This window comes from Hemibagrus wyckioides, linkage group LG21 (genome assembly GCF_019097595.1).
Source record: "Hemibagrus wyckioides isolate EC202008001 linkage group LG21, SWU_Hwy_1.0, whole genome shotgun sequence".
Taxonomy (NCBI): domain Eukaryota; kingdom Metazoa; phylum Chordata; class Actinopteri; order Siluriformes; family Bagridae; genus Hemibagrus; species Hemibagrus wyckioides.
Window position 1 is genome coordinate 17386632 of NC_080730.1, and position 27244 is coordinate 17413875.

Sequence of the window (27244 nt, forward strand, 5' to 3'; positions counted from 1 at the left end):
CCCATGTGTATGAAGCCTGAAGCTCTTCCCCATGTGCTTGAATGTGTGCTCGGGTGTCACTAGAGGGTTCTGCTGACTGTCTTGTCAGGCATTACAAAGGAAACCAGCATCCACTTACTCACACCAAACATCCTGAGAGGAAGCAAAGCCTTGAAAAACAAGTGCGACAGAAGTGAGAGAGAAAGAGAGAGAGGGAGAGAGAGAAGGGGAGGCACTTAAACCTGACACTGATGTGATTAAATCTCTGGAGCAAACTCTCACATAAGCTAAAGGAGTTATAACAACTGAATCTGTCCAGTGTTCAGGGATTAAAGGGGCGGTTTGTAATTTGTTCAAGCCTTGCCGGAAGGATTTATCAGAAGTAAAATGAACACTTTAAAATGAAACCCTTTTCCTCCATGCATAATTAAATCATGTAATTACATATACGCTTTTGATAATGCAAAAAAAATGGAGATTGGGTTGGAAAAATCTGAAATGATGCAAGTAGCAGGAAAATATTGCAAATTCTTGCTCTAAGAGGAAAATCGGCGAGATTTACCAAGAACAGATGTCGAGGCTGTCGGCTCTTACGGGAGACCTTCATGAGCGTGCCCTCCTTTACAAACACCTGGAACAAACACACACACACACACATACACACACACAGAGCAGATGGTCATCTCATATGAGTGTCAGCATGTTTTATCAGTGAGGTGTCACTGTAATAATGTCATTGCTTAGACGTGCTGCTGTGCTTGGAACGTAGCGCCATATTAGCCTAATAAATGACAAAGTAACACCTTTTAAAACTTACAGTTGTCTCATCATATCTCTGCTCATGTGGGTGACAAATATTGGAAGTGAGCATGTCTGTCTGAAGCACTTACTCTTCCTGGCTGCAGCAAACTCCTCTTCCCCTTCACGCTGTATTCGATGTGGACCAGACGCAGCAAGTTCTCCTGGGAAAACCGAGAGACAGAGAGAGACAGAGAGAGAGAGAGAGAGAGAGAGAGGACAGTGAGAAAGAGAGAGAGAGAGAGAGTTAGGAAAAAAATACGACAGAGAGAAACAAAATGAGAGACTCTGAATGCTTTTGTTTGTTTTGCAAATGAGTGGGAGGAAGACGGAAAGGGAAGAGAGGTTCGGAAATGAAGAGCAGCAGTGCAAGAGATAGAGGGATCCTCTGTGTGTGTGTGTGTGTGTGCGTGTGTGTGTGTGTGTGTTTGGGAAAGCCTCTGTATTTCAGTCTAGTCCTCATTCCACTGCACACTAAGCTCTTTGTTTCGGAACATCTGGAACGTTTTGATGACATCATCTCTCCCCGCCCTTGACAACAGTAGCATCATGTGGTAAACATTTTGCCAGGGCCGTAGAGATCCCACACACTCGTACGCACAAACTTACCCCTTCTTTTAAATTGTCGTTGGCCTGGTCTGCAATGTCTGACACAATCACCAATGCAGCTGCATGAAAAAGCAAATTAGAGATGGTGTAAAAACAATCACAATCACTTGTATTGTGTGTGTGTGTGTGTGCGTGTGTGTGTGTGTATGTGTTGAGCAAATTGTTTTCAAAAAGAATACTGGAGGATAATGAGCAAGCAACCAGACTTGTTTTGCCAGAAGCCAAATATCTATCTATCTATCTATCTATCTATCTATCTATCTATCTATCTATCTATCTATCTATCTATCTATCTATCTATCTATCTATCTATCTATCTATCTATCTATCTACCTATCTATCTATCTATATGTATATATGTATGAAATGGAATAAAATCAAGTCAGTATGAACCAGTCTGCCGACAAACTCTGAAATATTTGGGATGACAAAAAAGAAAAAAGAAGGCTGAAATGACGAGAGTAAATATGTTCTATATGTAAGGAGTGAAGCACAATGGGTCACGCTGCTCTAGGAAAAATAATCGATGACAGAGTGGCATGATGCATTACCATCACAGTAATTAAAGTGTTTAAATTCCTTTTAACAATTAAAACATTAATCGTTTTTTTTTTCGTGCTGCTGTTATAGAAAATGACCACTGTGGACCAATCAAAACAGAGATTTTTGTTAATGCTTAAAAATGTAGGGAAGAGAGGAGAACAATACCTTGTGTGTCTTCATATTCTTTAGAGTCGGGGGAGAGGTTGTTTAAGTAATCTGGAAAGAATGAAATGCAGACACAAAGCAAATCTTGAGTGCCAAATACCAGAAAACTCCCAGTTGAGTGAAAATTCCCAAACTTTCCCCATAAATACTCCCCTCTAAACGCACATATACGTTTATGGCTGTGTTACCTGTGAGAAGCATGCGGTATTGCAGGACACGCACGATGATCTGCATCAGCTGGTGTTTCACAGGAATCTGCACTCCCTCTGAATTTTGCTGCTGTAACACACACACACACACACACACACACACACACGTACACACCACTTACAAATGTGACTAATGTAAATGCAATGCAATACAGTCAGACCCAGATGTGTGTAGCCCACACAGACGTCCTGTCATGACCTTCAGCCTACAAAACCCAGATCACAGATACCAAACACAACCACCACAGAAAAAAAAATCACTCCAAGGACAATCGGTGACCTTTCCTTACATGGTGACTGCAGGCAGAGACGGAACGATAAATCTCATTCTGTTCCTCAATTATTCATTATTCACAGTGAAAAAAAACACAGAGTGAGAATGAGTGAATTGCAGGCAAAAAGGAGAGTGCGAAAATCAATCAAGCCTTAATTGACTTGGACAAGTCTTTGTTCGGGGTGACTCGGAGGAGCCTGCAGGCTTTGAGGGCATGTTGGAGGTCAAATGACTCACTGAGATGGTGCTGGGAGAATAAACAGATATTTGGGGACAGGAGTGCAAAGAGGTACGCGATAAAGAAAGGTTATAAGGAGGTAGGACGTGACCCGTGATAGTGAAAGTGCGCGAATGTGCATGTGCTGTACGGTTTGAGATAAAAGTGTAAGAGAAAGCCACCAACAAAGACACCATTCATGCTATTATCTAATCAGCCAATCATGTTCTTGCAGTGAAATGCATAAAAGCATAAAGATAGAGGTCAAGAGCTTCAGATAATCAGCTCAACTAATCACTCTTTACATTTGTGGTTAGCAGAAAAGCAAGCAGCATATCGAACCTTGAGGCTCGGTGGGATACACTAGTGCAAGACCACATCTGGGGTTTCATCTGTTCCTCCTGACAGCCAGTGACAGGAATGTGAAGCTATTGAGGTACAGACTCAGACCTGTTTTTTTCCAGATTTTGGTAAGCCATTTTCCATAGACTTAGTCCAATTTTGGTAACCCTGTGCCCACTGGACCCCAGATTCTTCAGCTTGGTTGATGGGTGAACCTGCTGTGCATTCTGCTGTGGTAGGTTCGACCTGTTGTTCATTTTGAAGTGCTTTTCTGCTCACCACGGTTGTAAAGTGTGGTTATATAAACTGGATGATAACAATAAGGCTTCTAGATTTTCAACCTGCTCCAGTCTCTAACCCTAGGTCATATGATCAGTGTCATAAAATTGGGGCATATCCGAATACAAGGCATGGCTTAATGCCTTAACAGCTGTAGCTTTGATCATAAAAGCTAGATTCATTTTTTGTCCATAAAATTTGCTAATTCCCAATGAATATGGCACTGAGGTGAAGAAATGTAATTCATTTCATAAATGTTGGAAGTATTGATCTCTCTTTTGTTTTTCTACCTGAGACAGTTCCAAGGGCATTTCACATCGACTCTGTCCACCAAATCAATTCAATTCCAATTCCTTTTCAACAACAAATCAATTGCATACTTTCTATGGTTTCTTACTTATTGACTTCTTAACTTTTTTTTTTTTTTTGCAGCACTGACCTATGATCCGGGTGACGCATTTTAGTCAAAACCTGAAACATGAAAAATTTTCCTGTTGTTCATTGTTGGTTTAATCTGCAGCCCAAAACATTTAACATAAGAATGAAACGTGAAGCAGGATGAAGCGTGATGCCTGGTCCTGGGATTGTATTGTGTTCACACGGGGTGTGGTCTACACCCAATTTGACTAGAAACAAGCTCCAGACCAACATTTTTGTAGCAGTCATTTTGGGAAAACAATTGAAAAAAGACAGACATTATACGCTATTAATCACTTTATCAAAAGGAATACAGTGTGAATAAACCTTAAAAAGTGGCTCTTTGTATCATTCCATCCTCCGTTAACCTTCGGTCTTTTAAAACCTATTTTTATTTTCTCGTCATCGTACTGCTGTAATCATCATTCCTACGTTCTTTATCCCTCCCTGCACTGGGATGAATACCCCCTTGAGATTCATTAGCTTCTCCTCCCATTCCATACATCATATTTATTTGCTCCTTTAATTTAACCACTAAAGCCGACAGATTAGAGTAACATGACCTGTGTGTCACGTCCCTCTTGTCATCCAGAGAGCTAGCGCTATGATTGCAATCCAATTGACATTAGTGTGAAGAAGTGGACTCTTCAGCCTGTGTGTGTGTGTGTGTGTGTGTGTTTGAGTGAGTGAGTAAAGGCTGATATTTAGCACCCTGCACTGGAAGAGAGCCAGCCATTCAGAGGGACAGTGGCCAATGCCAGCGTGCAGATAAGATACACAAATCACTGTGGCAGTACGGGCTGAGGCAGCGTCTGCTCCAGGAGATGATTTAATTCAAAGGAGGCTGCTTCACTAATTAGCTTTTGTCTGCCTCATTGCCTGGATGTGTGTCGCTGTGTCTTTTTCTAACCTCTTCCACCTGTATGATTTAAAGGGCTGAAATTGGCCTAATTAACTCAAAGACACACAACAGAGAAATTGCACATGATATCATGTTGAAGTTTTATATATAAAACTTATCCCATAACACTGCTAGCGGTGCAGTCTGTTGTCCTTTAGCCAATTGCTGTTACATGAGACAAATAGAAAGTACGTGGAAGATAATCAACGTTTTGTATCCAGGCTCTGTATGCTTTCAAATGCTTTGAGTGCTCTTAAAGTATTGATTCGTCTTTAATGATTCTGGCAATTTCTGAGACACAGGAATCAGAGCAAGAAGAGCTCAATGTTTCTATTTTTTATTTTTTTATTTTGTCCAAGTCCCTATTTCCTATTTTATTTTGCATTCCTATTTTGAATTCTTAGAGAAACCTAAATAAAGAGACTGTTTGGGACTAAATCCACCTACACACCCTGTCTACAAACTGGAGAACTCAGTACACAAGATGCTTCTGTAATATTATACTACACTGTTAGAATCCTTACTGGTTCTTCAGTCGTCCCTTTTTCTGAAAGCCGTAATGCTTACAAAGTATGTAGACCTCTATAACAGTGTTTCCATATCATTTTATGGATGTTAAGTATCCTTATGCATCTCTGAGTCAGAGAGATACTAATATACAGTCAGATTAATAGCAATAGGCCTAAAGTATGTGGAAGGATATTTTCCAGTGCTTTAAAGAATAAAAATCAACCATTTTGATATCAACCAAAGGTGTAACTGTACCAGAACGTTGGACAAGCAAAAAAATGAGATTATGGAGCAAGTTTGTGGCACAAATCTAATAATGTAAAATCTAAAAATTTGTATGAAACAGATTTTGGGTAAGAAAGGCGTCACCGCTCCAGTACAAAACCAAAGAAACAAGTGCAGGACCACAAAAGAGTGGTTCATTGGAAGAGTCTTGTAAATATGGTTCATTGGCAAACGATTCACTTTACAGTCATGAATCAGTCGCGGTCATTGTCAAGCACTGAATCATTTCTTTCTTTTTTTGGTTGCTGATGATGGGCTTCACATGTGCGGTTGTTTTAAATATTAAAAATTAAATGTTGCTAGATGAATTGTGATAGTGATAATTACTGAGAATGAAGGGGAAGGTGTACAGGACAGTGGTGAGACCGGCCATGCTGTATGGTTTAGAGACAGTGTCACTGAGGAAGAGACAGGAGTCAGAGCTGGAGGTAGCAGAGCTGAAGATGTTGAGGTTCTCTTTGGGAGTGACACGGTTGGACAGGATTAGGAACGAGCACATCAGAGGGACAGCTCATGTTGGACGTTTGGGGGACAAAGTTAGGGAGGACAGATTAAGATGGTTTGGACATGTTCAGAGGAGGGAGATTGAGTATATTGGTAGGAGAATGTTGGACATGGAGCTGCCAGACAGGAGGCAAAGAGGAAGGCCAAAGAGGAGGTATATGGATGTAATAAATGAAGCAAGTGGGTGCAAGTGTTGAAGATGGAGAAGATAGGGATAGGTGGAGAGAGATGATTCGCTGTGGCCACCCCTGAAGGGAAAATCCGAAAGAAGAAGATCACTAGATAAATCACATTGCTGAACTTAATAGTGAGATTCACTCACTCACTGAGTCAACTGAATCAAATTCATATTCATCATGCAGTTGAAAAGATTCGAATTTACTGAATAGATTCAAAAATTCCATCTGTAAAGTTTGGCTGAAAGTGATTACATTTGTGTTAAAAGACACACGTATATTGCTAGAATTTTCTTCTTTAAACATCTTTAAACCTACTCATCAGGGGAAAATCATAGTCACAGATGTTCAAAATTCGTAACAGAATATCTATTTTGTCTCAGACCTGAAGCAGTCTTGTTACTGTGTCCTTTCCCGGTTAACTAAAGACTCATAGATTCTGCTTGACGAGAGCTTAAACAACGATCAGTGCAACTTTGTCTACAGGCAACAAGTCAAGGAGCAAATCGACTCTGATTGGGGAAGTGAAGGAATCAATGGAGGAGCAGTTCGAGGTAATTGAGAGCAGAGAGGAGAAGAAGAGAGCTGTAAGGATGTTCATTTAAAGAGCACTGACCTTTTGAGGCTTGCACAGCAGATCTATTGATGTCTGTGTGCTGAAAAAGCACTTTCTCTCTGGAGGATTGACAATAGTGTGTGTGTGTGAGTGAGTAAATGAGTGAAGGTGTGTATAGGCCCTCATAACAAACAAGGACAGTTCTCAGTTTAAAAGAGAGGTGTCCTGTGCCGAGCTAAATTTTTGTACTGATATTGAGAACTAATCATGTTTCAGTATGTCTTGTAAAAGTTTCTTGAACAGCTTAACGCCATAATAGTAATTTTCATTAGAAATAATATTTTCTGATCTGATTTTGTGTTTGCTTTATTCGTTCTTTGCAATATTTTAAGTGATCTTGCAGGAATATAAAATGATAGCTATGTTAGATTCATTCCTGTGAGGTCACATGGTTCATCAAGCTGCCTGATTATTCAAAAAAAAAAAAAAACCTAGCTGAAAAAGGAAAAGATCAATTTTAGTCAGGATCAAATCAAATTATGTGACTTTATGCTGACGTCCTTAGCTATTACTGTGGAAAAATTCAACGCCGTATTAAGTTTTTTAATAAATCTAATTCAATTTTCTCTTGTTTGTAATATAAAATTTTCTTCTATAATCCATTATAGTTGCCCCTTACAGCCCAAGAAGCCTCTACAAAGTCTTACATGCATTATAAAGTTGTGATTTTCTTCTAACTTCTCCGTATAAGTAATTTACTGTGGGTTAATTTTTCTTTTAAGAAACAACATTATTATTAACAGCATTGCACTTTCAGAGTTTCTTATCCCACACACAGCACTATCAAACACTCCGCTTGCTTTAATACACACTTATAAATATTAAAAATGTTATTGATTTCCAGCACAGAAGATGAATACAGATGTTGCGCTTCTATAGTCTGATGTATTTTCATGAAACTAGCTGCTGTAAATAATATTCCAAGTTATTATAAACACTACATCACTTTGCACCTCGCGTAATGCTGATGGTGCTGTAATTCATCACCGATACTGTTGTAAGCAGCTATAAAGTCTCAGTAATTCGAAAGTGCTCATAGATTAGATCCTGTTAAACAATCTCGGACACCATCAGCTGCTCAGAACAGTGGCTTATTTCACCATTCATCACTGTCTCTCTGTCACGGCTATAGATTGATTAAGCCGTCCAGAAACACCCCCCCTGCGCTTTCAAGAACTGCTGAATACAGATGCTCATGAATATTAATGATCCGGGACAGTTGGCCTCTTGTCATTGGTGATTCTATTCTACGTTCAGACGTGTGGTCAATGAATGCACCGAATGTCCTATGATGCGTGTTCGGAGACCACACGTGAATAAAGAAAACGTATAGACCAGTGTGAATCTTTTCGTTAAAGCCTTCAGTGAATCCTGCATTTATAACACTTCATAGACAATGCATAGCACTGTATAAGGCATTGTATCTATAAGCCTAAATAAACACTCATAGCAGCGAGTTGAACACGTTATAAATCCTGTAAACATGTCCATTTGAGTCTGTACGAAGAATGACTTGTCATAATGCTCTATTATGTGTTACATACCGTACAATGTATCTTAACGTGCTATAGATTTTCTACAAGGTTGTTATGAAGCTGTACATGTATGCATTATAAAGTGTTATGCATGAACCTATGGCTATTTATGAGCAAGTACACAGGCTTATGACATGGGTCATAAGATATTGAAATACATAAATAATGCAATAAATAATGAGTAACACTATCTATGAAGGTCATATAACTGTGAACGCATTCATATAATGCGAAATAGCAGTTATGAAGCATTATAAACATGGTTATCGCAATGCATTACATTTTTTAGCTATCTTTTTTAGTATTATGAGTTTGTCAATTGTATATTGCCATATGAATGAATTATAACATGGTATGAATTCGTTCATAAGTCATTATACAGTACTTATGACTTTCATAGAATTCCTCAAACAAAGTGTTTTATTTCTGTATCTAAAAGATTGATACTAAAGGTTTAGGTGCACACAGCAGGTCTACACTAACATCCCACCCAGTTCTGACCTCGAAGCGTTTGACGACATCAGCGAAGGCTTTGCTCCGTCTGCAGCTCTCCTCCAGCAGAGCCATGCTGCGGTCATAACCACTAATGTAGGTCACGAAAATCCCAAATTCCTCACGTTGTGCCAAAAAGACGTCCACCATCGTCGGGCTCTCCTCCCTGAAAACGAATGAGAAGCGTTAGATGTCTTCGGAGCAGCCGCTGAGGGTATTCAAGGTCAGGTCCTGTCTTAATGACGGGGCCTTTGTTGAAGATGAATGTCCTTTTTCACATGAAGGTGTATAAGGACTAATTTGATGGAGTATAGTGACACACATTTGGAAAACAGAAGTTGGCAGAGACTCATGTGTGACTTTGCTTTTTATTACTTGGTGGTTTTCTAGGTGATGACTTGAAGACGTAAGTTCTCTTTGTACTTAATCATTTTACATTTCACTTCTTTGCTATCATTTCTTTTCTTTTCAATGATTTTCAGCATGGTTATTTCACAGCCATGATGAAACATCGTGCTTCAGCATCAGTCGTGTATGCTGTCGGTTCTCACCAGTGCTGTATACGCGCATCCAGCTGTGTAAGGATGTTCGTGTGGAGCTGGTAGGCCTGAGGCAAGGTGCCGAGAATCTTGTCCAACCTCCCCATCTCCACCACGGGCTCGCCGTCTTCTCCTACCGCCTCCTCCACCGCTGACCTGAAATCCTACACGGAGAGCGAGAACAAGAGAAAGGATATGTTATATGGACGGGTTTGTGTAGTTTTACGTATGATCTTTACAGCCTCGCATGGTACACAAAGAGATGGATTTAGAGGTATGAGGGGTTTTAAAGGATATATGTGAGAGTGAGAGTGATCATTTTATCCTTCCTTACTGGATAGCTCTCTAACCTTTTTTTACACAGCAATTGAAGCCAATTTTAATCTCAGCAAAGCATAACGCTGATAAAAATGGTATAAAGATGGTATAATATGTATAGTACAGCTTCTAATGAAAGGATCACTAATGACTGGTGCAGTGATGTTGACTCAGAGAAAAAGAAGGGGGCGTGGCCAGAAATATGGAATGATTATTGTGTGCATGCTGCATCAATACAGCAAAAATAAAATAAATAAATAAATAACATGAAGATAGTTAACAGCCAGCTGTAGTTGCTAGTTGTTAGCATTAGTATTAAAGTTTTTTTTTTGATTAGTTAGAATGCTTGCTGAAGTGTCTTCCACCATTTAGTTGTCATTTTTAGGTCAACTTTGCCTTTTATGGTTTTATACACAGTATTGCTTGGTACTTTACGGCTGATTTGCATTCATCAACATGAGTATGAAGAAAAGTAGCATTATGCAAATGTTTGCAAATTTGGTGGGGTTTTTTTTTTTTAGCTTTGTTTGACCTACATAATCATTTACTTCACTAAATGAAAGTGTAAGAAGTAAAGGAAAGGAAAAGAAATGAGTAGAAAGTAGGATATGAGAACAGACAACAAACTAGCGGCCTAGTCTTTCTTAGAGAGGAAAAAACCAGACAATATGAAACAAAATAGTACAGCAGCTACACCTCCAGCACCACCAAAAAAAAAAAGACTTGGAATAACAGGATATCGAGTTTAATAGAAAATAAACCGCCTCCGCTAGTCTCAGAAGTAGCATAGAATATCACTTTATCCACATGTGGAAGATATTTGACACAAAAAGCTGGACTCGTACACCATCAGACGCTCTTTAGGAAGAACGATTGCCTTCTGAGAGAAAAAATAAACGCCTTTCGTTTGCTCTCTTTCACTTCGCCGCGGGCGTTACGTGCGAAATTGCTGCTTGATGTCTTTGCAAAGAGGAGCGTGCGTCAACGTTCCAAATAACAAATAATAAAAAGTACTGAACTGTCCAGCAAGACCATTTCCTGCAGTTCATCAGTTTCACTTTTAAGAGAGCAGTGACAAACATTTACACACACACACACACACACACACAAGCTGATAATCCCTTGAAATTCCACAGGAACATCACGCATTAATCAGTGAGTATCGACTGCTCCTGAGCTCCGTGCCTGTCAGTGTTCTCATAATTCACTCGCTGCTACTTTTATGCGACTCCTCGTGGCTATGAAAACATTGTCCTTCTCTGCGGTTTGATGATGAAAATCTTGAACAGCACAAAGAATAAAGCACTTTCTGTTCTCTGTAACTGGAGAAGTCTTTATTTTGGGAATTTGGGGAGGATATATATCACACTCCAGGGTTATTTTTATTACGTGACTGAAGAAATTGTTTTCTATTATTCCTTATTCCTTATGAGATAACTATGTTTAAAAAATATACACCGATCAGCCATAACATTCTGATCAGTGAGAGGTGAAGTGAATAAGACCGATGATCTCCTCATTATGGCACCTGTTAGTGGGGGGATATATAGGGCAGCAAGTGAACATTTTGTCCTCAAAGTTGATGTGTTAGAAGCAGGAAAAATGGACAAGCGTAAGGATTTTAGCGAGTTTGATGAAGAGCCAAATTGTGATGGCTAGACCACTGGATCAGAGCATCTCCAAAACTGCAGCTCTTGTGGGGTGTTCCCGGTCTGCAGTGGTCAGTATCTATCAAAAGTGGTCCAAGGAAGGAACAGTGGTGAACCGGCGACAGGGTCATGGGCGACCAAGGTTCATTGATGCACGTGGGGAGCGAAAGCTGGCCCGTGTGATCTGATCTAACAGACGAGCTACTGTTGCTACAAATTACTGAAGATGTTAATGTTGGTTCTGAGAAAGGTGTCAGAATACACAGTGCATGATGGGTCAGGACTGTTTTGACAACAAAAAGGGGATCAACACAATATTAGGTCATAATGTTATGCCTGATCGGTGTATTTACATAGTCTTTTGCTGCTATCTAGAAAGAAACTTTAAAATAGTCCAGTAGAATGCTGATGTTGTAACAGCAATAGGAGTCACTTGTTCTCTCTCATGTTTGACGTAAACTTTTACTGAATCTATATTCAGTAGGGTCGCCAGTGGTGGGAGGAAAAAAAAACAAAACACTGATTTAGCGCTGACATCGGAGATCATAATCAAGGTGACTCCACTCCTCATCTCACTGAATCTCATTGCTATTCAATGCACTACACACTCTGTGATTAATGGCATCTATATCTTATCACATTACCACTAATTGTGCTTTTTTTTACATAAATATTTATCGCCTATCGATATTAAGGCCGAGCACGCAACTAGCGCAGGAATACTTTTTTTTTATGTTACATAATGCAAATACAGCAGCTTATGCATGGAAATGAGGGTCATATGGGGCCAATACAATGCACTACAATCTGCTGTTATAGCATTAGCATTCTTTAGGAGCGAACTGATAAGCGATTGTAGTGACTAGTGCCTATTTTATTCAAATGAGGCAATTATACTGCCGAATATAAAGTATGGTAATTTACATCAGCTCTGTGGCCTCTGATGAATTGTGCTACATTACATTATTTCTTTCGGTCTGTCCCCTCTGTCTGTAATAATTGGCAATGCAGGTTTAATTAATGGGGGAAAAAAACAACGCACAAAAAGTTGGGCCAAGGTCACTGTCGTAAAATTTGCCAATGTTATAAATACATCTCCTTTATTCTCTATTTATCTCTGCATGTAGAGATACGCTTTAGTCATTTATATATTGTATCCACACTGACCAGGCATAACATTATGATCACCTGCCAAAACAGCCCTGACCCGTCATGCACTGTGTATTCTGACACCTTTCTATCAGAACCAGCATTAACTTCTTCAGCACTTTGAGCAACAGTAGCTCGTCTGTTGGATCGGATCTCACTCCCCATGTGCATCAGTGAGCCTTGGCCGCCCATGACCCTGTCGCCGGTTCACCACTGTTCCTTCCTTTGATTACTTTTGATAGATACTGACCACTCTTTCCCATTTTTCCTGCTTCACATCAACTTTGAGGACAAGATGTTCACTTGCTGCCTAATATATCCCACCCACTAACAGGTGCCATCACAAGCAAATAGGTTTAAAAAACCTTTATACATGGTGGAATACCCCTGTTTTTTCCTATTTAATCACATTTTGTTCCTGAACACACACACACACACAAAGCTCCAGGGATCAGATCTTGAAAGATATTCAGCCTGTCAAAAGAGCTGAGCTAATGAAAGCCACAGCAGCTAAGAACAAGCACAATTTTATGTCAAGTGTCAAGCTGACACACCTCAGTGTCTCATATGTCCATACACACACACACACACACACACACACCAACAAAAGGCATGTGCGTAGGCACCACGTCATACCAGTAATGACATTTTCAAGGTGATGTTCTTAAGGCAAGGAAGTCATACTAACTGGACAAACACTGATAAAAGTGAGATATATAGCTCCAGTATATGTGTGTGTGTGCATGTGTGTGTGTGTGTGTGTGTGATGTCTGCTTAAGTATCAGTAATTAGGAGCCTCTAAATGAGTGTGTTTACATGCTCGCTAATAATACACTTATTATCTGATTACATAACAGTCAAGTAGACATCACACTATGATCTTTGGTTTTTAATCGCAATAAAGAGCTTATCAGAGAACAAAGCCACCTGGATTTAATTCTGTATAAACAGTTATTTGGCACATATATACCAATAATCTAGCATTTTTAGTTTTTCTACTAAAAGCATAAAGAAAAGAGCTGCCCTGGGAGGCAGTAACATGCTCGGATGAATCATTTGCAATGAGAAATCTAATTAGACTCGCTGTTAAAGTTATTCTTGATGCCTCAGGAAGCAAATACCGGGTGTGTTCTCTGGGTCCGAGGTACGCCATACTCTCTCCCCTGTCCGTCACCGTGGAACAAGGCAGTAGTACGAGTATTTACTGTGCTCATGTGCAGCATGTGTCAAGAGTCTCAGAAGAAGCTGGATGGTGGGTGAGAATTGAACCGATTGGGGAGAAAATGTGGAAATCATAGGCTCACTGGAGGACAGTGTAGGTGTGTATATCGTGCATTTATTGGATAATTTTCCACACGCTATTCAGTACAGTGTGCACTAGTTAGAGACTTTTGTCGATTTATAATAATGTCTGAAATGCAGATCTATAATGCACTACAGTCAAAAAGACATGATTAACTTTCACCACACGAAATCTTTCATCATTCGTGTCTCTCTAAAATGAAATTTCACACAATTACAATAAATATTTATATCCAGCCTCCAGTGTTGTGCTATCCGCTCCCTGTAAACCAGCTGATAATAAATGCTTTAATTAACATATTCATGCACACACATTAAACTGCCACATTAACACAGACTCCGCTCATTAACGCCAGTCATCCTCGTGTACTGTCCTCATAAACCAGGCGACGTACATCGACAATAAACCCCCCTAGGACTCAGAGCAGCATTGGAAATTAGCGCATATTCACACAAAAATTGCACTGGAGCTCTAATGTAATTAACTGTCTTTTTTTAACGGTGGGTGGTAAAGGTGAACAAACTCCCAGCATGCCAGTTAGCCGCAGGAGCATATTGCACAAAGTACTCGATACAGCATAAAGCAATAAAAAAAAGGCTGGGGAAAAGAAATACAGTGGCTTACCTCTTGAAGTAGCTTCAGTGTCTTCACATGCCTGTGGTTACAGTGAGAAGAAAAACAGAAGATTTTTCGTTACATATAGTTTAAATAATACACAACCACAACAATGTTGATCAGAAGATGCTGATGAATTTTCAATAACAGTAATTGAATTCAATTTATTTGTATAGAGCTTTTAACAACGGATATTACAGAAGCCTAGAAACATCCATCCACTTTCTATAACCGCTTTATTCCTAATTAGGGTCATGGGGATCTGCTGGAGCCTATCCCAGCACACATTGGGCTACACCCTGGACAGGTCACCAGTCCATCACAGGGCCACACATATAGACAGACAACCACACACACTCACACCTATGGGCAATTTAGAATCACCAATCAACCTAACGTACATGTTTTTGGACTGTGGGAGGAAACCGGAGTAAACCCACACAACATGCAAACTCTACACAGAAAGGCCTCTGATTCAAACCCAGGACCTTCTTGCTGTGAGGCAAGAGTGCTAACCACTAAGCCACCAGGCTACCCTGCATAGAAACATAGAAAAAGTAATAAAATTTAAAGTTAAAGTTACTATTTATTCCTAAAATTTATTCCTAATGAGCAAGCCTGAGGTGATGGCAGTGAGGAAAAACTCCATGAGATGATATTAAGAGGAATTTGTGATACTGGACAGGAAATAATGTAAATGTAGATAATGTCCTTTCCACAAGGTCTTGAGGAACTAATTGGTCAGTAGATCTGGCAGTAGTGCTGTAATGGTATTGTGAGTGTGTTGTTATTTTCCAAAGAAATAAAAACACGCAGTCATTGATAAAGTGAAGGTTACTTTTATGAGACGTTTATTTAAGGTTTATGGAAGGAGTCTCCAGTTTCAGTTCGTCAAGGAAGCTCTTCACACGGTGAGGGAATGCCTATTTATAGCTGCTATAATGTAAGCAACCTAACCTGACATGCACAATGTAAATGTTGAATGTAAATATAAATGGATAAAATCATGATGTATTACTTTAGAATAAATGCAAGAAAATATTCTAGCTGGATTGTAACAGTAATTCCACATTGCAGCAACATTTCATGGATTATATTTCTATAATATAATATTCTGAAGTGTTTTCTAGTGCTTTATATAATGTTTATACAAATTAAACACTGTAGCTTCAGCGAGCAATTACTTTTTTAAGGACAGAGTCAGGAGGGATCTGAGAGGCTTCCTTTACAAACAAAATGATCCTCTTAGCAAGCTGATACGACTTCAAATGTCTCATATATAACGCTAGAATTGCCCATTATCATATTTGAATCAGGCCATTTCAAAGCTCTTATGAGAAGACTCTAGTTGGAGATAAATGTTATGCATCGATAAGCATGATACTGTAATTATACAAGGCAATTTCCTTCTCATGCTAATTGACCCATTGCTGTAATTCAGCGTGTTTAAAGAGATAGAGCAGTAGTCATCTGTCAAAGAGGCTATGACTTAGTAAACGGTGACTGTATCATCTGAATCCACTGCATTATATATTACACTCTCTATACACCTAGACCTGAATCCAAGTTGTGCAAGACTGACTAAGTCTGTGATTTGTAATATATAGAAATATTACGCTCCTTTACAGGAAAATGATTGAACACACACTTACTCTCTCTCCGAATCCAGCAGCTCTTTGGCTACATAGTACGCTCTGGATCTGCCATCAATCTGCAAGACACGAAAGACAAAGAGTCACAAGAGAGATGGGATTTGAGGAGGGTTTTAAAGTGTTCTGTCATGCTAAACACTGAGAAAGTGGGAGAGCAGAGAAGAAACAGGCGGAAACAAATTCGGAAGTGAGACTGAAAGAGTGTACGACGTAGACAGAGTGAGAAATCACACCGATTTGATTTTTTTTTTTAATCCGACCCTGTCAGAAGAAGACGGATCGTTTCATTAAGCCGCAACATAAACGTGAAAGCTTTCTCGAACGCAACTGCTTTCGGGCTCGGATGCATTATGGATGAAGGGCTGTGCTCGTGGCAAGCACAAAGCACCCATTGATTTGCAGGCTAATCACAGGCGGTTGTGTGCGCGTGTCACTGCTGAATGGCTATATTTAGGAGGTCGAGGCAGTTTGTTATAGTGACGGGGACATCTGAGAGTGATGTAGTGCTTTCACTTTATATCCAACTACTTCTGTTAACTCAGTGACACACACAGGCTATGCCTTACCTGTCTTACCTGTCTATCATATCAATATATTGAAATAATCTGGTCAGACAACATATAGTTTTGATCTGACATTCGCTGGACACTGAAGATCTTAGAATCCCTGGATATATGTAAATGTAGGTCCTACATTCTGACATATTAAGTCATTCTGACTTAATATACTTTAGACCTGAGATTGCCTGGAAACAGTGTAGATCTGACATTCCCTGGATATACTACACCTTAGATTCCCTATATAAAGTAGATCTGAGATTCCCTGGATATACTAGACCTGAGATTCCCTGGATATAGTAGATCTGAGATTCCCTGGATATAGTAGATCTGAGATTCCCTGGATATAGTAGACCTGAGATTCCCTGGATATAGTAGATCTGAGATTCCCTGGATATAGTAGATCTGAGATTCCCTGGATATAGTAGACCTGAGATTCCCTGGATATAGTAGATCTGAGATTCCCTGGATATACTAGACCTGAGATTCCCTGGATATAGTAGATCTGAGATTCCCTGGATATAGTAGATCTGAGATTCCCTGGATATAGTAGACCTGAGATTCCTTGGATATACAAGACCAGAGATTCCTTGAATATAGTAGTTCTGAAATTCTCTGGAAATACTAGACCAGGGATTCCCTGGATATAATAGACCTTAGATCCCCTTGATATAGTAGATCTGATATTCCTTGGATATTCTAGACCTGTGATTCCCTGGATATAGTTGATCAAAGATTCCCTTGATATTCTAGACCTGTGATTTCCTGGATATAGTAGATCTGAGATTCCCTGGATATTCTAGACCAGTGATTCCCTGGATATAGTAGATGTGACATTCCCTGGATATTCTAGGCCTGTGATTCCCTGGATATAGTAGATCTGAGATTCACTGGATATACTAAATCTTAGACTCCCTGGATATAGTCGACCTGAGATTCCTTGGATATAGTAGATCTGAGATTCCCTGGATATTCTAGACCAGTGATTCCCTGGATATAGTAGATGTGGCATTCCCTGGATATTCTAGGCCTGTGATTCCCTGGATATAGTAGATCTGAGATTCACTGGATATACTAAATCTTAGACTCCCTGGATATAGTCGACCTGAGATTGCCTGTATATACTCGACCTGAGATCAATGGATATATCAGATCTGAGATTCCCTAGATATGGTGTACATTCCCTGGATATAGTCTGTAGCTGAAATTCCCTGGTGGTTTCTCACGTCTCTCACGTGACTTTGGAGGCTGAAAATCAATAGAATTTGAGCAGTTTGTGTGATATGCTTCTAGGCAAACAGTTAAGGCGGTTAATTTTACTTTCATCCTAAACGTGGAATAATTTTTTTTTCAGTATGTCATAAATCTCTTCATGTTTGTTTACTAACAAGATTTGTTTTGCACCAGCACTCTCTCCTGCATGCTTAGTTGATTTTTCACTCAGCCTCCAACTTAAAGTAAAAATAGACAAGCCTTGATGCTGTTTTGTCAAGTTTAACTTTTTCACACTAGTGCAATTTATCATACTATAATGACTGTTAGGCCTCAGACATTCTCAAAGTGAAACATTTTTCTCAAACTCGAATCTCTTTCATTTAAGATGAAATGCATGGTAACGTTTTTCCTAATATATTAATGAAAAATACAATAATATATCAGTATCACTATTTGTTATTATTTTACACACTATTGCTAGTAATGACTTGTAAACATTTTCTCGCATTTATTATGACCTGTTCTACATTTCAGCTTAGCTCATAAATTCATTCCTTTTTTTTTAATGCTTGCTTTATCACGTCGATCTATCTTGCTATCTTGGGCTGAGCTGAAGCATTCTCAGCCCTTGATTTGCTTTTCTTTTTAAAGCTGAAGAAAACAAGGAAGTGTGCGTCACAAGGCCAGGGTCTGGGCTGATACGGCAAGCTCAGAGGGAACGGGTGGAGTGCCACTGTCTCCGCGCTTGGAAAATGACAGAAGGGAGAAATATGAATCTGAACCTGACAAAAGTGCACACACAGGGAATTCCACTTATAGAGGGAGGCTCCTTGTTTTTGTCGGAGAGAGCGTATGAGAATTTGATTACGAGTTCAGCTTTATGGGGTCAGGGGAAAACATTTAGCATAGAGTTTTAATGGTTTCTATGGGGATTTTATGTACATTATTACACTCATTAAATAAAAATTAATAAAACTTGTTATTAAAAGAAGTAAAAAAAACAGTCATAGACTATTGAACATATATAGTCATAGACTGCCTATCTGCTTTGGTGAGCTTTTCTGTTTCTGAGACATTTATATTATTTATGGAAAGATTCTCCAGTGTCAATGCTTCAGAACCGTTAGAGGTAAAGCTGTATTACGATAATCAGCATCGTTCTGTCTTCAAGAGAAAGAAAACGTGAAGGAACAAACTTGTTTCGAGGAAGCTCTGATAAATGGATAAAAGTGCAATATGAATGAATAAAAATGTATTTGTAGCCTTTGGTATAAGAGGAATAAAACACCTGCTTTTACAGGAAAATAATGTGCTTGGCATGTTTTCTTTCACTTTTGGTTATAAATAAAACATGATTTAATTTTCTCTCACGATTTAATTTTTCTCTGTTTAAATGTTTCTTACCTGTCTGTCGAAGCTCTGATCAGCACAACCTTCCTCCTCCTCAGACGTGCGTCCATGGTCTTCTGTGTCCTCTGTGAACTGCGATGGGGCAGGGGCAGGACACACTGGGAAAGGTTCTGTGTACGCACTGAGAAAGAGAGAGAGAGAGAGAGAGAGAGAAAGAGATATTACATCATAATAATATTATATCATGGGTGCTGCTAAAACCTGTAGTGTTCATTTTAATAAAACATTAGAGTTCACTGTTTGGCTTGACTTCAATCTCAGCTAAAGGCTGGTTGTGGATTTCAAAATCCAAGGGCCAGTAAAAAAATATCTACACATCACAACTAGCCAATGAATACTACTCAAGCTCTGTTTGAACGCATGAAGATATAAAAGCCTTTCTCTCTCAGAGTTTCATAGACTCTGAAACACTACACTGTAACAATGTAATTTAGATATCCATGCTTAAGGGTTCCTCAGTTGTCTATCCGGAGGAACCATTAAATGTTTAATGTGGAACCATACAGCAGAGCTTGTCTATCAGAAAAGGTTCCAAACAGAACATTTTGGGAAGCTAAGAATCCAATAAACCTTTACAGAAACCCTTTAGAAACCCCTTTGGAAGAGTGCAGTGATGCACTCGTGATGGATTTTTGGGCGGTTGTAATAATTTGTTCTGATTTGTTTGGCTTTGTTTAAAATTAAACTTTTTAATGAAATAAAATTAGATTAAGTAAATACATTCAATCTATAATAATGAATTATTTGCTTAATTAAAAAGTGTTGACGTGACACAAAGTCAAAATAATCACCATTTCTGTTCATTCTTAGGCCATTTTCACACAAATAATTTCAATTCCCTCAAATATACCCGGCTAATTTCAGCTAAACAGATACTTGTCTTCTGCTTCGAATGACTCCAGATCCTTATTTCCACTTCAACCCCGAAGGCTTAATCCTGGTCTGTCAAACTGGTAAATCACACACCACGCTGGTTTCCTCTGCTGCCTGTAGCTGACATGTTAAATGCACTTCAGAGAGTGACAAAATGGGAACATCCCAACTGCTCTCTGAGCTAATCGACCATACCACTCCAACTGCTCAGAGAGCCAAGAGGCCACCACATAGCCATGATACACCCCTATTACCAATGCGAATAACCTTTCTGTTGTTTTTCAGCGAAAAGAAACCCCACATAAACGCCTGAGAAGAGCATATTTTAGTATTAAACAGCGACCACGATGTCCAACCGAGCAGAAATGATCCTTTTGCCAAGGAGAAACCTATTCTCTCCCATCATTTGGACTAGTCCTGGTGTGAATCGTTTTCTCTCTTCGTCTCTTCTGTGGCTTGGAGTTGTAACACGCATGGCTGGGGCCAGATTGGGAAGGCACTAAGAGGCAGGGGGTGAAAGTGAGCTCAGTAGGCAAGCAGAGGGCACTTAGAGCAATGAAGCACAGACGTGGCCCCGAGGAACTAATATGCAGGAATGGCATTAATACACAGATGCTTGTGTGGCCATAAACACAACACACACACACACACACACACACCTACTGCTAAAAGTTTTCAAATGTCATGATTTGAGCTCACTTTGTCCTATAAATCTGGACACAAAAGCTTCAATGAGATTGTGATATTCACTAATAAGGAAGTGATTCTAATATATACAAATTCATACATAACAAAAAGATAAAACTTTTTGTATGAGTAAATTAGAATTAAAGGCTCTAAAGGTTCTGTTAAGGTTAAGTGATGGTCAGGATTAAATCACATTAAGGCATATTAACGTCTTGCTCTCACCCCTTCAAATCTATTTATTATTTTACTGCGTCACTGATCAGCTGCAACTTATGTGAGTATTCCCTTTTTTTTTACAAATTCATATAGAACGATCACTTTTGTACATCGCTTTGGATAAGGATGTCTGCAAAATGCCAGAAATGTAAACGTAAAAATGCCAAACAGAAAAGCGAATATGTTATTCTTACTTAATAACTACTTGCGGTTATGTAAAACTAGTCAAAGTAACAAGATATTAAAGAAAAATAACAGTAAAAGTCATAAAGTCTTGACATACTATCTGGACCTAATGATGTATTAAGTTAAATAACAAAATATTAAGACATAATGTCTTGAATATATTGAAGTAAATTAAGATAAATTAGACATATCTTCTAATAACGAGTCATTAACTTGAATAATGAGAAATTAAGCCAATAATTATGATGCAATCGCTTGAAATTGAGTGATAAAAAAGCAAAAACAAAAAACACTTTTTCTTTCTTAGAATTATGACACAATATCTTGAAACAAGTCCAAATATTAAGAGAAAAACTGAGAAAGTAAGTCGAAATATCTTGACACAATAATAAGTGGAAATAATCACACATAGTATTGACACATTATGATCAAATAAGAAGCTATTAAGAGAAATTAATGACATAATGTCTTGAATATAATATGATATTAATTTAAATTAAACATATATCTTGAAATAACTGGTTATTAACTTGAGTAATGAGATATTAAATACAAAATAATGAGTCCTGATTTCAAAATAGCGTTTTCTGTCTCAGTATTTCCTAAATGAACAGCATATACAGTTAAAATAATGCTGTGATATCTTATTATATATTATATTAAACCAAAATAATGAGATGTTAAGGCATAAAATATATTCCATAACATTTTTATAGTCAAATTAACAGCTTATCTCGAAGTACTGACACATTTCAATAACAAGACACGTTTCAATAACAAGATACTAAATCAAAATAATGGCATCATGGAAAAAACGAGATATGAGTTATTATTATATAAATAATAAGCTCTGAGTTTATTTTGGCAAACAGTAAAACCCACAGATATTTGCTTTCTTGTTTTCATTTCACTTCACTGTGTCTGTAGAAAACTTAGTATCAGCAAAAATCCCACAGTTCTAACCTAATTTTCATTACATACAAAGTCATGTGATTTTCTTCTACTCTCTTTCTCTGACACACACACACACACACACACTCACAGGAAGCACACTGGAACACTTTGTGCACAAACACATACAGGAATACCTCGCAACACACCCCAACACACTCCATCACTGAAACATGAACTGTGCATTTACACACAGATCCATCACGTATGAGGAAATTATATTCTCCTCTGAGGGTCGTGTTAATGATTTTAACACACTGCTGAAGGGTGATGCGACTCTCAGCAGGACAGAGAGTGTAGTGTGTGTGTGTGTGTGTGTATGTGAGACACAGTGTCTGTCTCCTGTGCACAAAAGGTCATTAAGGTGCCCAGCTGCACCTCATACTCATCCTTCACAAAGTGTCTCTCACACACACACACACACACACACCACATGTAGCGTGATGAAGTGTACTTTACTAAATCCTCATTTTCTGAGGATTTCTCTAAACTAGTTTGTGCAAAGACTTCATTAAAACACAATTAAGGCAATTTTTTGATACTCAGCACCAATCAGAAACAAGAGTCTCTCTCTCTCTCTCTCTGTCATTTCAACTCTACACCCCCTCGATCCAGTTCATTTTTTTCGATACGCGCCAATTTCCGAAACACAAATCTTCCTGTTCCAATATACACTAAACTTCCTGCATAATCTCTTTTCATTTCCTCTCCTCTTAAAATCATCATTAAACCGAGGCAATTATGGAGCCGAGAGCTTCTTCCCTAACCACCGTGCTTTAAAACAGCCAGCAGCTAAATTTAGAGCCCTAAATTACTGCCAGAACGCACGGCTTTCCGACGCTATAACGTCTTGCTTTTTGTCTGTCTGCTTTCGGTGAAGGCCTGTAATACAGTCTGTAATGCAATTGATTTCAACTTCAAGAGCTAACAGCCAGTGCTTTTATCTTCCAATCCATGCAAGCACTATTACAGAAGATAAGCATCTCTGCAATGGCTTCATTACCAGACTTCATTAAACATAACAGAGGAAATTTAAATGCAGATGATGGCAGGGGGGGAGAATGATGAGTAGGTGTTTATTAGGTGAGGAGACGTACAGTATAGTAACATGTGTTTGAGGTAGAAATGCAGAATAAAGTTGTGAATAAAGACACGGCATGCGTTTGGCGTGTCTGATATTTCAGTGTTATGTTTATTGAACAATAAACATTACGTAAATTTGTATATTCAGATTGGTTCTTGACTGAAAACCACATACCTCCATTTATTTTAAGTCAGTTTCAGTGATGTTAGTAAAGTTTTCCCATCCCAGAGAGTCTACTGTATATCAGAATGTGCATGTGTTTGGTCATTACCAAACGTCTCTCATCATCAGCTCCAGTACATTTATAAGAAAGCAAATTTTTGGACATGAAACATACTGTATCTTACTGACACTGGAGACTCCTAACACCTTCAGCGAGTATTACAAGCAAACATGATTTCACAAAGACAAGTTATCAAAGCAAATAAATAAGAATGAGACACTGGATTTTGTTCAGTTTCATAAAAAGATTTAAAAAGTAAGAATTTGGCATTTATTTATTGCACATAAAGGTGAAAAAGTTTATAGTTGCATGGTTTTATATATTAAAATTTCTTAAAATCTCATTTAAAGTGAATATTCTTTCAAATAGTTTCATACACACTAGGATTATTCAGATTGCAGACTGCAGGAGCTGCAGCACCAAGTCATATAACACACCATAAAAGTCATTTCACTGCACTACTACAGTAATAAAAGCTTTAAACACGCAGAGGGCTGGGAACCATGACAACAACAACATCTTTGCGGAGAGCCGGTTTTCCTGGCTGTGCCACACCTTGCGTTGTTGTCCAGGGCCGCAGGGGAGTCTGGGAAACGAGTGCTGCCTGTCTCCACCCCATCCCGCTGACCCCGTCTCCTCGCCCCTGTCTAGCATTTCCTGTAAACACAGGTTTCCTCCCTTGGGACCACCTGGTAATGAGCTCAGAAGGTCGGGCACCAGGAATGATCTGGACCGGGCCGGACCACACCAATACGGAATGTAATGATGGATATATAACACAGAGCACTGATGTCATTCTGCTACAGTTTATAGACATCTAAAGTGAAAACTCACACAGATTTAATAGCATTGGCATCAAACAGCCTGTTTTGCTTCTCCTTCATCCTAATATTTAAACTCATTCCTGTTCCTTTTCCTTATTCTCATAATCATTTTACTGCCAATTATCCATTTAATATAATTTATTGCAGATGCTGAGTTAAATGTCAAACCTTTATTCCATAAAGACTTTAATTCATATTCCTCATTATACTGTATTTTGTAAATAAGACCCCATTTACACCCAGGACTTTTATGCATCTGGATTAAAGGCATCCAACATGCATTCAAAACAAATGAAAATGTAAAAAACATAATTGACAGATGTTATACAAGTAATGCTGCGTCCATATTTGACTATCAAAACCCCAAATTATATATTACATAACAACCTTGGTCCATAAGTGAGCATAAGGAAATAAAGCTAGACAGACCACGCCCACTTTTGCATAACAAAAGCAACTTGAAATGAGAAAGAGCACGTTTGGAGGAAGTTTGTGGTCAATTCAAATAATCTGATTTGCATATGATGTTTGATACAAGCACTGGATTTTGATCTGACTAACCTGACACAACAAGTGCAACTGGATTTGGTTGCAAGGTACATGAAATGACCAGATGTGAAAAAAAAAAGATTTATGCATGCCATTATGGGTTCACAGCCTGTTAATCATATCAGTGGTACAATTTATAACCCCAACAAGAGGAACCTTCCGATTGACCAGAGTGCTAAGGTTATTGATCACTCCTGTCACTGAGCCTCTGCCAGGAGCAGGGGCGATGTCAACCTCTTTACCGAAGGTGTTAAAATCGTCTCTCTGCCAACAAAAGCAGGCCAAAGTGACTCCAGTGTCCAAGGATCTACCCCAGATGAAAGGTGGTTAAGAGGACCTGTCCGTTTTTTCGAATGCAGTCAGCACAAAACACTTCAAGATTGTGAATGCACAATGAGAGAAATCGATAATGTCAGCAGGACAAAAGACCCCCGGGCTCACTGGACTGCTCTCTGCAGGATGGCACGTAAACATTGTCGAGGATTCCATCAAGATATGGATGTGTAGAGAACACAAAAAGAGTTTACAAAAAAAGAGCAAAAAGGGACTTAACTTGTTGTGTACAAAGAATGAAGTGCAACGATATCTCCCATTGCCACTGGGATGGTGGGTTTGGTCTTTCTACATTTAGTGTTAAACAATATGAATGATACACGGCAAGAATGAAAATGATTTCTGCACAAATCTCCAAAGCTCCTCTGGTGAAATCAGATTAAAGTGAAGCCCGGTGGCCATTTAAAATGGTTAGTGTCTGTGTCGCCATTGGAGATCATTTACCAGAGGTGTGTAATGATGACTCCAGGGTTTTCATACGGAGGAAAAGAGAGTATAGAGGGTAATTTGGCCATAGACGTATTAGAGTTTGACCCTTTCCAGGCTGGGGTAATGGCTCTCACAGCCTGAAGCCCGAAAAGGTTCAATAATATAAAGAGTCAAATTGTATTATTATTATTATGACTATGTAAAAAATCCCAAAAACCTAGATCTTCCATGCCAGTCTTAATGGAATAACAATACAAGCACAGTGCAGTTAAACCAGCTAATGCAAGTGTATCAGATCACCTCCATTGATGTATCCTTAGTAATATTAATTAAGTAAAATCTTCACCACGAATACAAAAAACGTTCCTTTTTTTTGCTAACCCCTTTCTCATTTCGCCCTCTTTGTCATTCTGACCGCAGACCGCAATAAAAGTGAAAAATCACCTCAGATTCTAATCCAGGTTCTTCATTTGCCCCACTATTTGTAACACCGGTTCTATCTGACGTCTTCCAGTGTGCATGCACAGAGGTTACCGCAGCAGAAGACCCATGAAACCCAGCAAATGGGAAAATGAGATAAACCTTCCCGCAAGCACAGTTCATCTTCTTGAACCCAGAGAGCCTGGACCCTGCAGGCTACGCTTCTAATGTACCAAACAGATTGGAAACCTGGGTAAGCAGGTGCTAGCAGCTTATTCACATCTGGATACTTGTTGTCTAAGTTGGGTTATTAATCAAGCCCCATTGCAGCCTCTGAGCGTATTATAGGAAGGATAATAAATTTCGTTATTCACACATCATCTGCACAGCTGTTTATGACTGCAGGCTCAAGTTTGATTATTACAAAATCACTTATTTGATTAAGCAGGAATTAAAATCCAATTGACCTTTGGTGCACTGGAAATAAAATTATAACATAATGAGAAATTTCCTGCCCATTGCTACAGAAATGCACTTATATTGAAAACATTAATATCACGGTCTAAATCTGGCAAGGAAACAAGCCTACAATTGAGCATCTAACGCAGATTTGTTTGTTCTGCAAGCAATTATTTGCAGAAGTATTCTCAGACAGAGAGGTGAAGGCAGAGCTATCAGACCGCCCAAGCACTGATCCCTTTTCCTGTTATATTGTTTTGGCCAATACTTCCTCCAAACTTCTGTGATGGTACTGCCATTGTGTTTGGGGGAAAAGCTTTCAACATTCCCAACACGAGAACTCTCCTGTGACTTATACTGCGCTAACATGCCACTGAGAGACTTACATGCAGTACTAAACTAAATTCTTGGGCACTATTTGGACCTGACAAGATTTCCAGACTTTATTCTGTTAAGTAATGCTGGAGAACGATGGGACAAATTACTAGAGTAACAGCACAAGCTATTACTTAATAAAGTCCATCCATGCTGGTTTCAATGCCAACTAATTGTTTTGACCTTGATTTTAAGTGCTTGTTGTAGAGCTTGTAGCTTGATTATTAGTATGTCACATGACCATAACATGTACGTAGGCTGTGCCTGTGCGAGGAACTCCATAACTTACCTAATTTAAATTGATGTCTATGTTTAATTGTTTTGCGTTTTTATTTTGGCCAGTGTTTCTTTTTTTTTTCTAATGTGAGACGACAAAA

At 38.9% G+C, this 27244-nt stretch overlaps 1 protein-coding gene across 3 annotated transcripts in view; it reads right to left on the reverse strand.

Moving 5' to 3' along the window:
* fgd5a (FYVE, RhoGEF and PH domain containing 5a) overlaps window positions 1-27244 on the reverse strand; it is a 42651-nt gene that overhangs the window by 9880 nt on the left and 5527 nt on the right. For 2 of the 3 annotated variants that reach the window (XM_058373373.1, XM_058373371.1), the window contains exons 3-12: window positions 19253-19379; window positions 16077-16135; window positions 14434-14464; window positions 9403-9554; window positions 8861-9017; window positions 2283-2373; window positions 2095-2145; window positions 1387-1445; window positions 870-941; window positions 542-610 (exon numbers count right to left, since the gene is read on the reverse strand). In XM_058373373.1, the coding sequence (XP_058229356.1) occupies window positions 542-610; window positions 870-941; window positions 1387-1445; window positions 2095-2145; window positions 2283-2373; window positions 8861-9017; window positions 9403-9554; window positions 14434-14464; window positions 16077-16135; window positions 19253-19379 (868 nt within the window). The remainder of the gene's footprint in view (window positions 1-541; window positions 611-869; window positions 942-1386; window positions 1446-2094; window positions 2146-2282; window positions 2374-8860; window positions 9018-9402; window positions 9555-14433; window positions 14465-16076; window positions 16136-19252; window positions 19380-27244) is intronic. The other variant, XM_058373372.1, reaches the window with a different exon arrangement.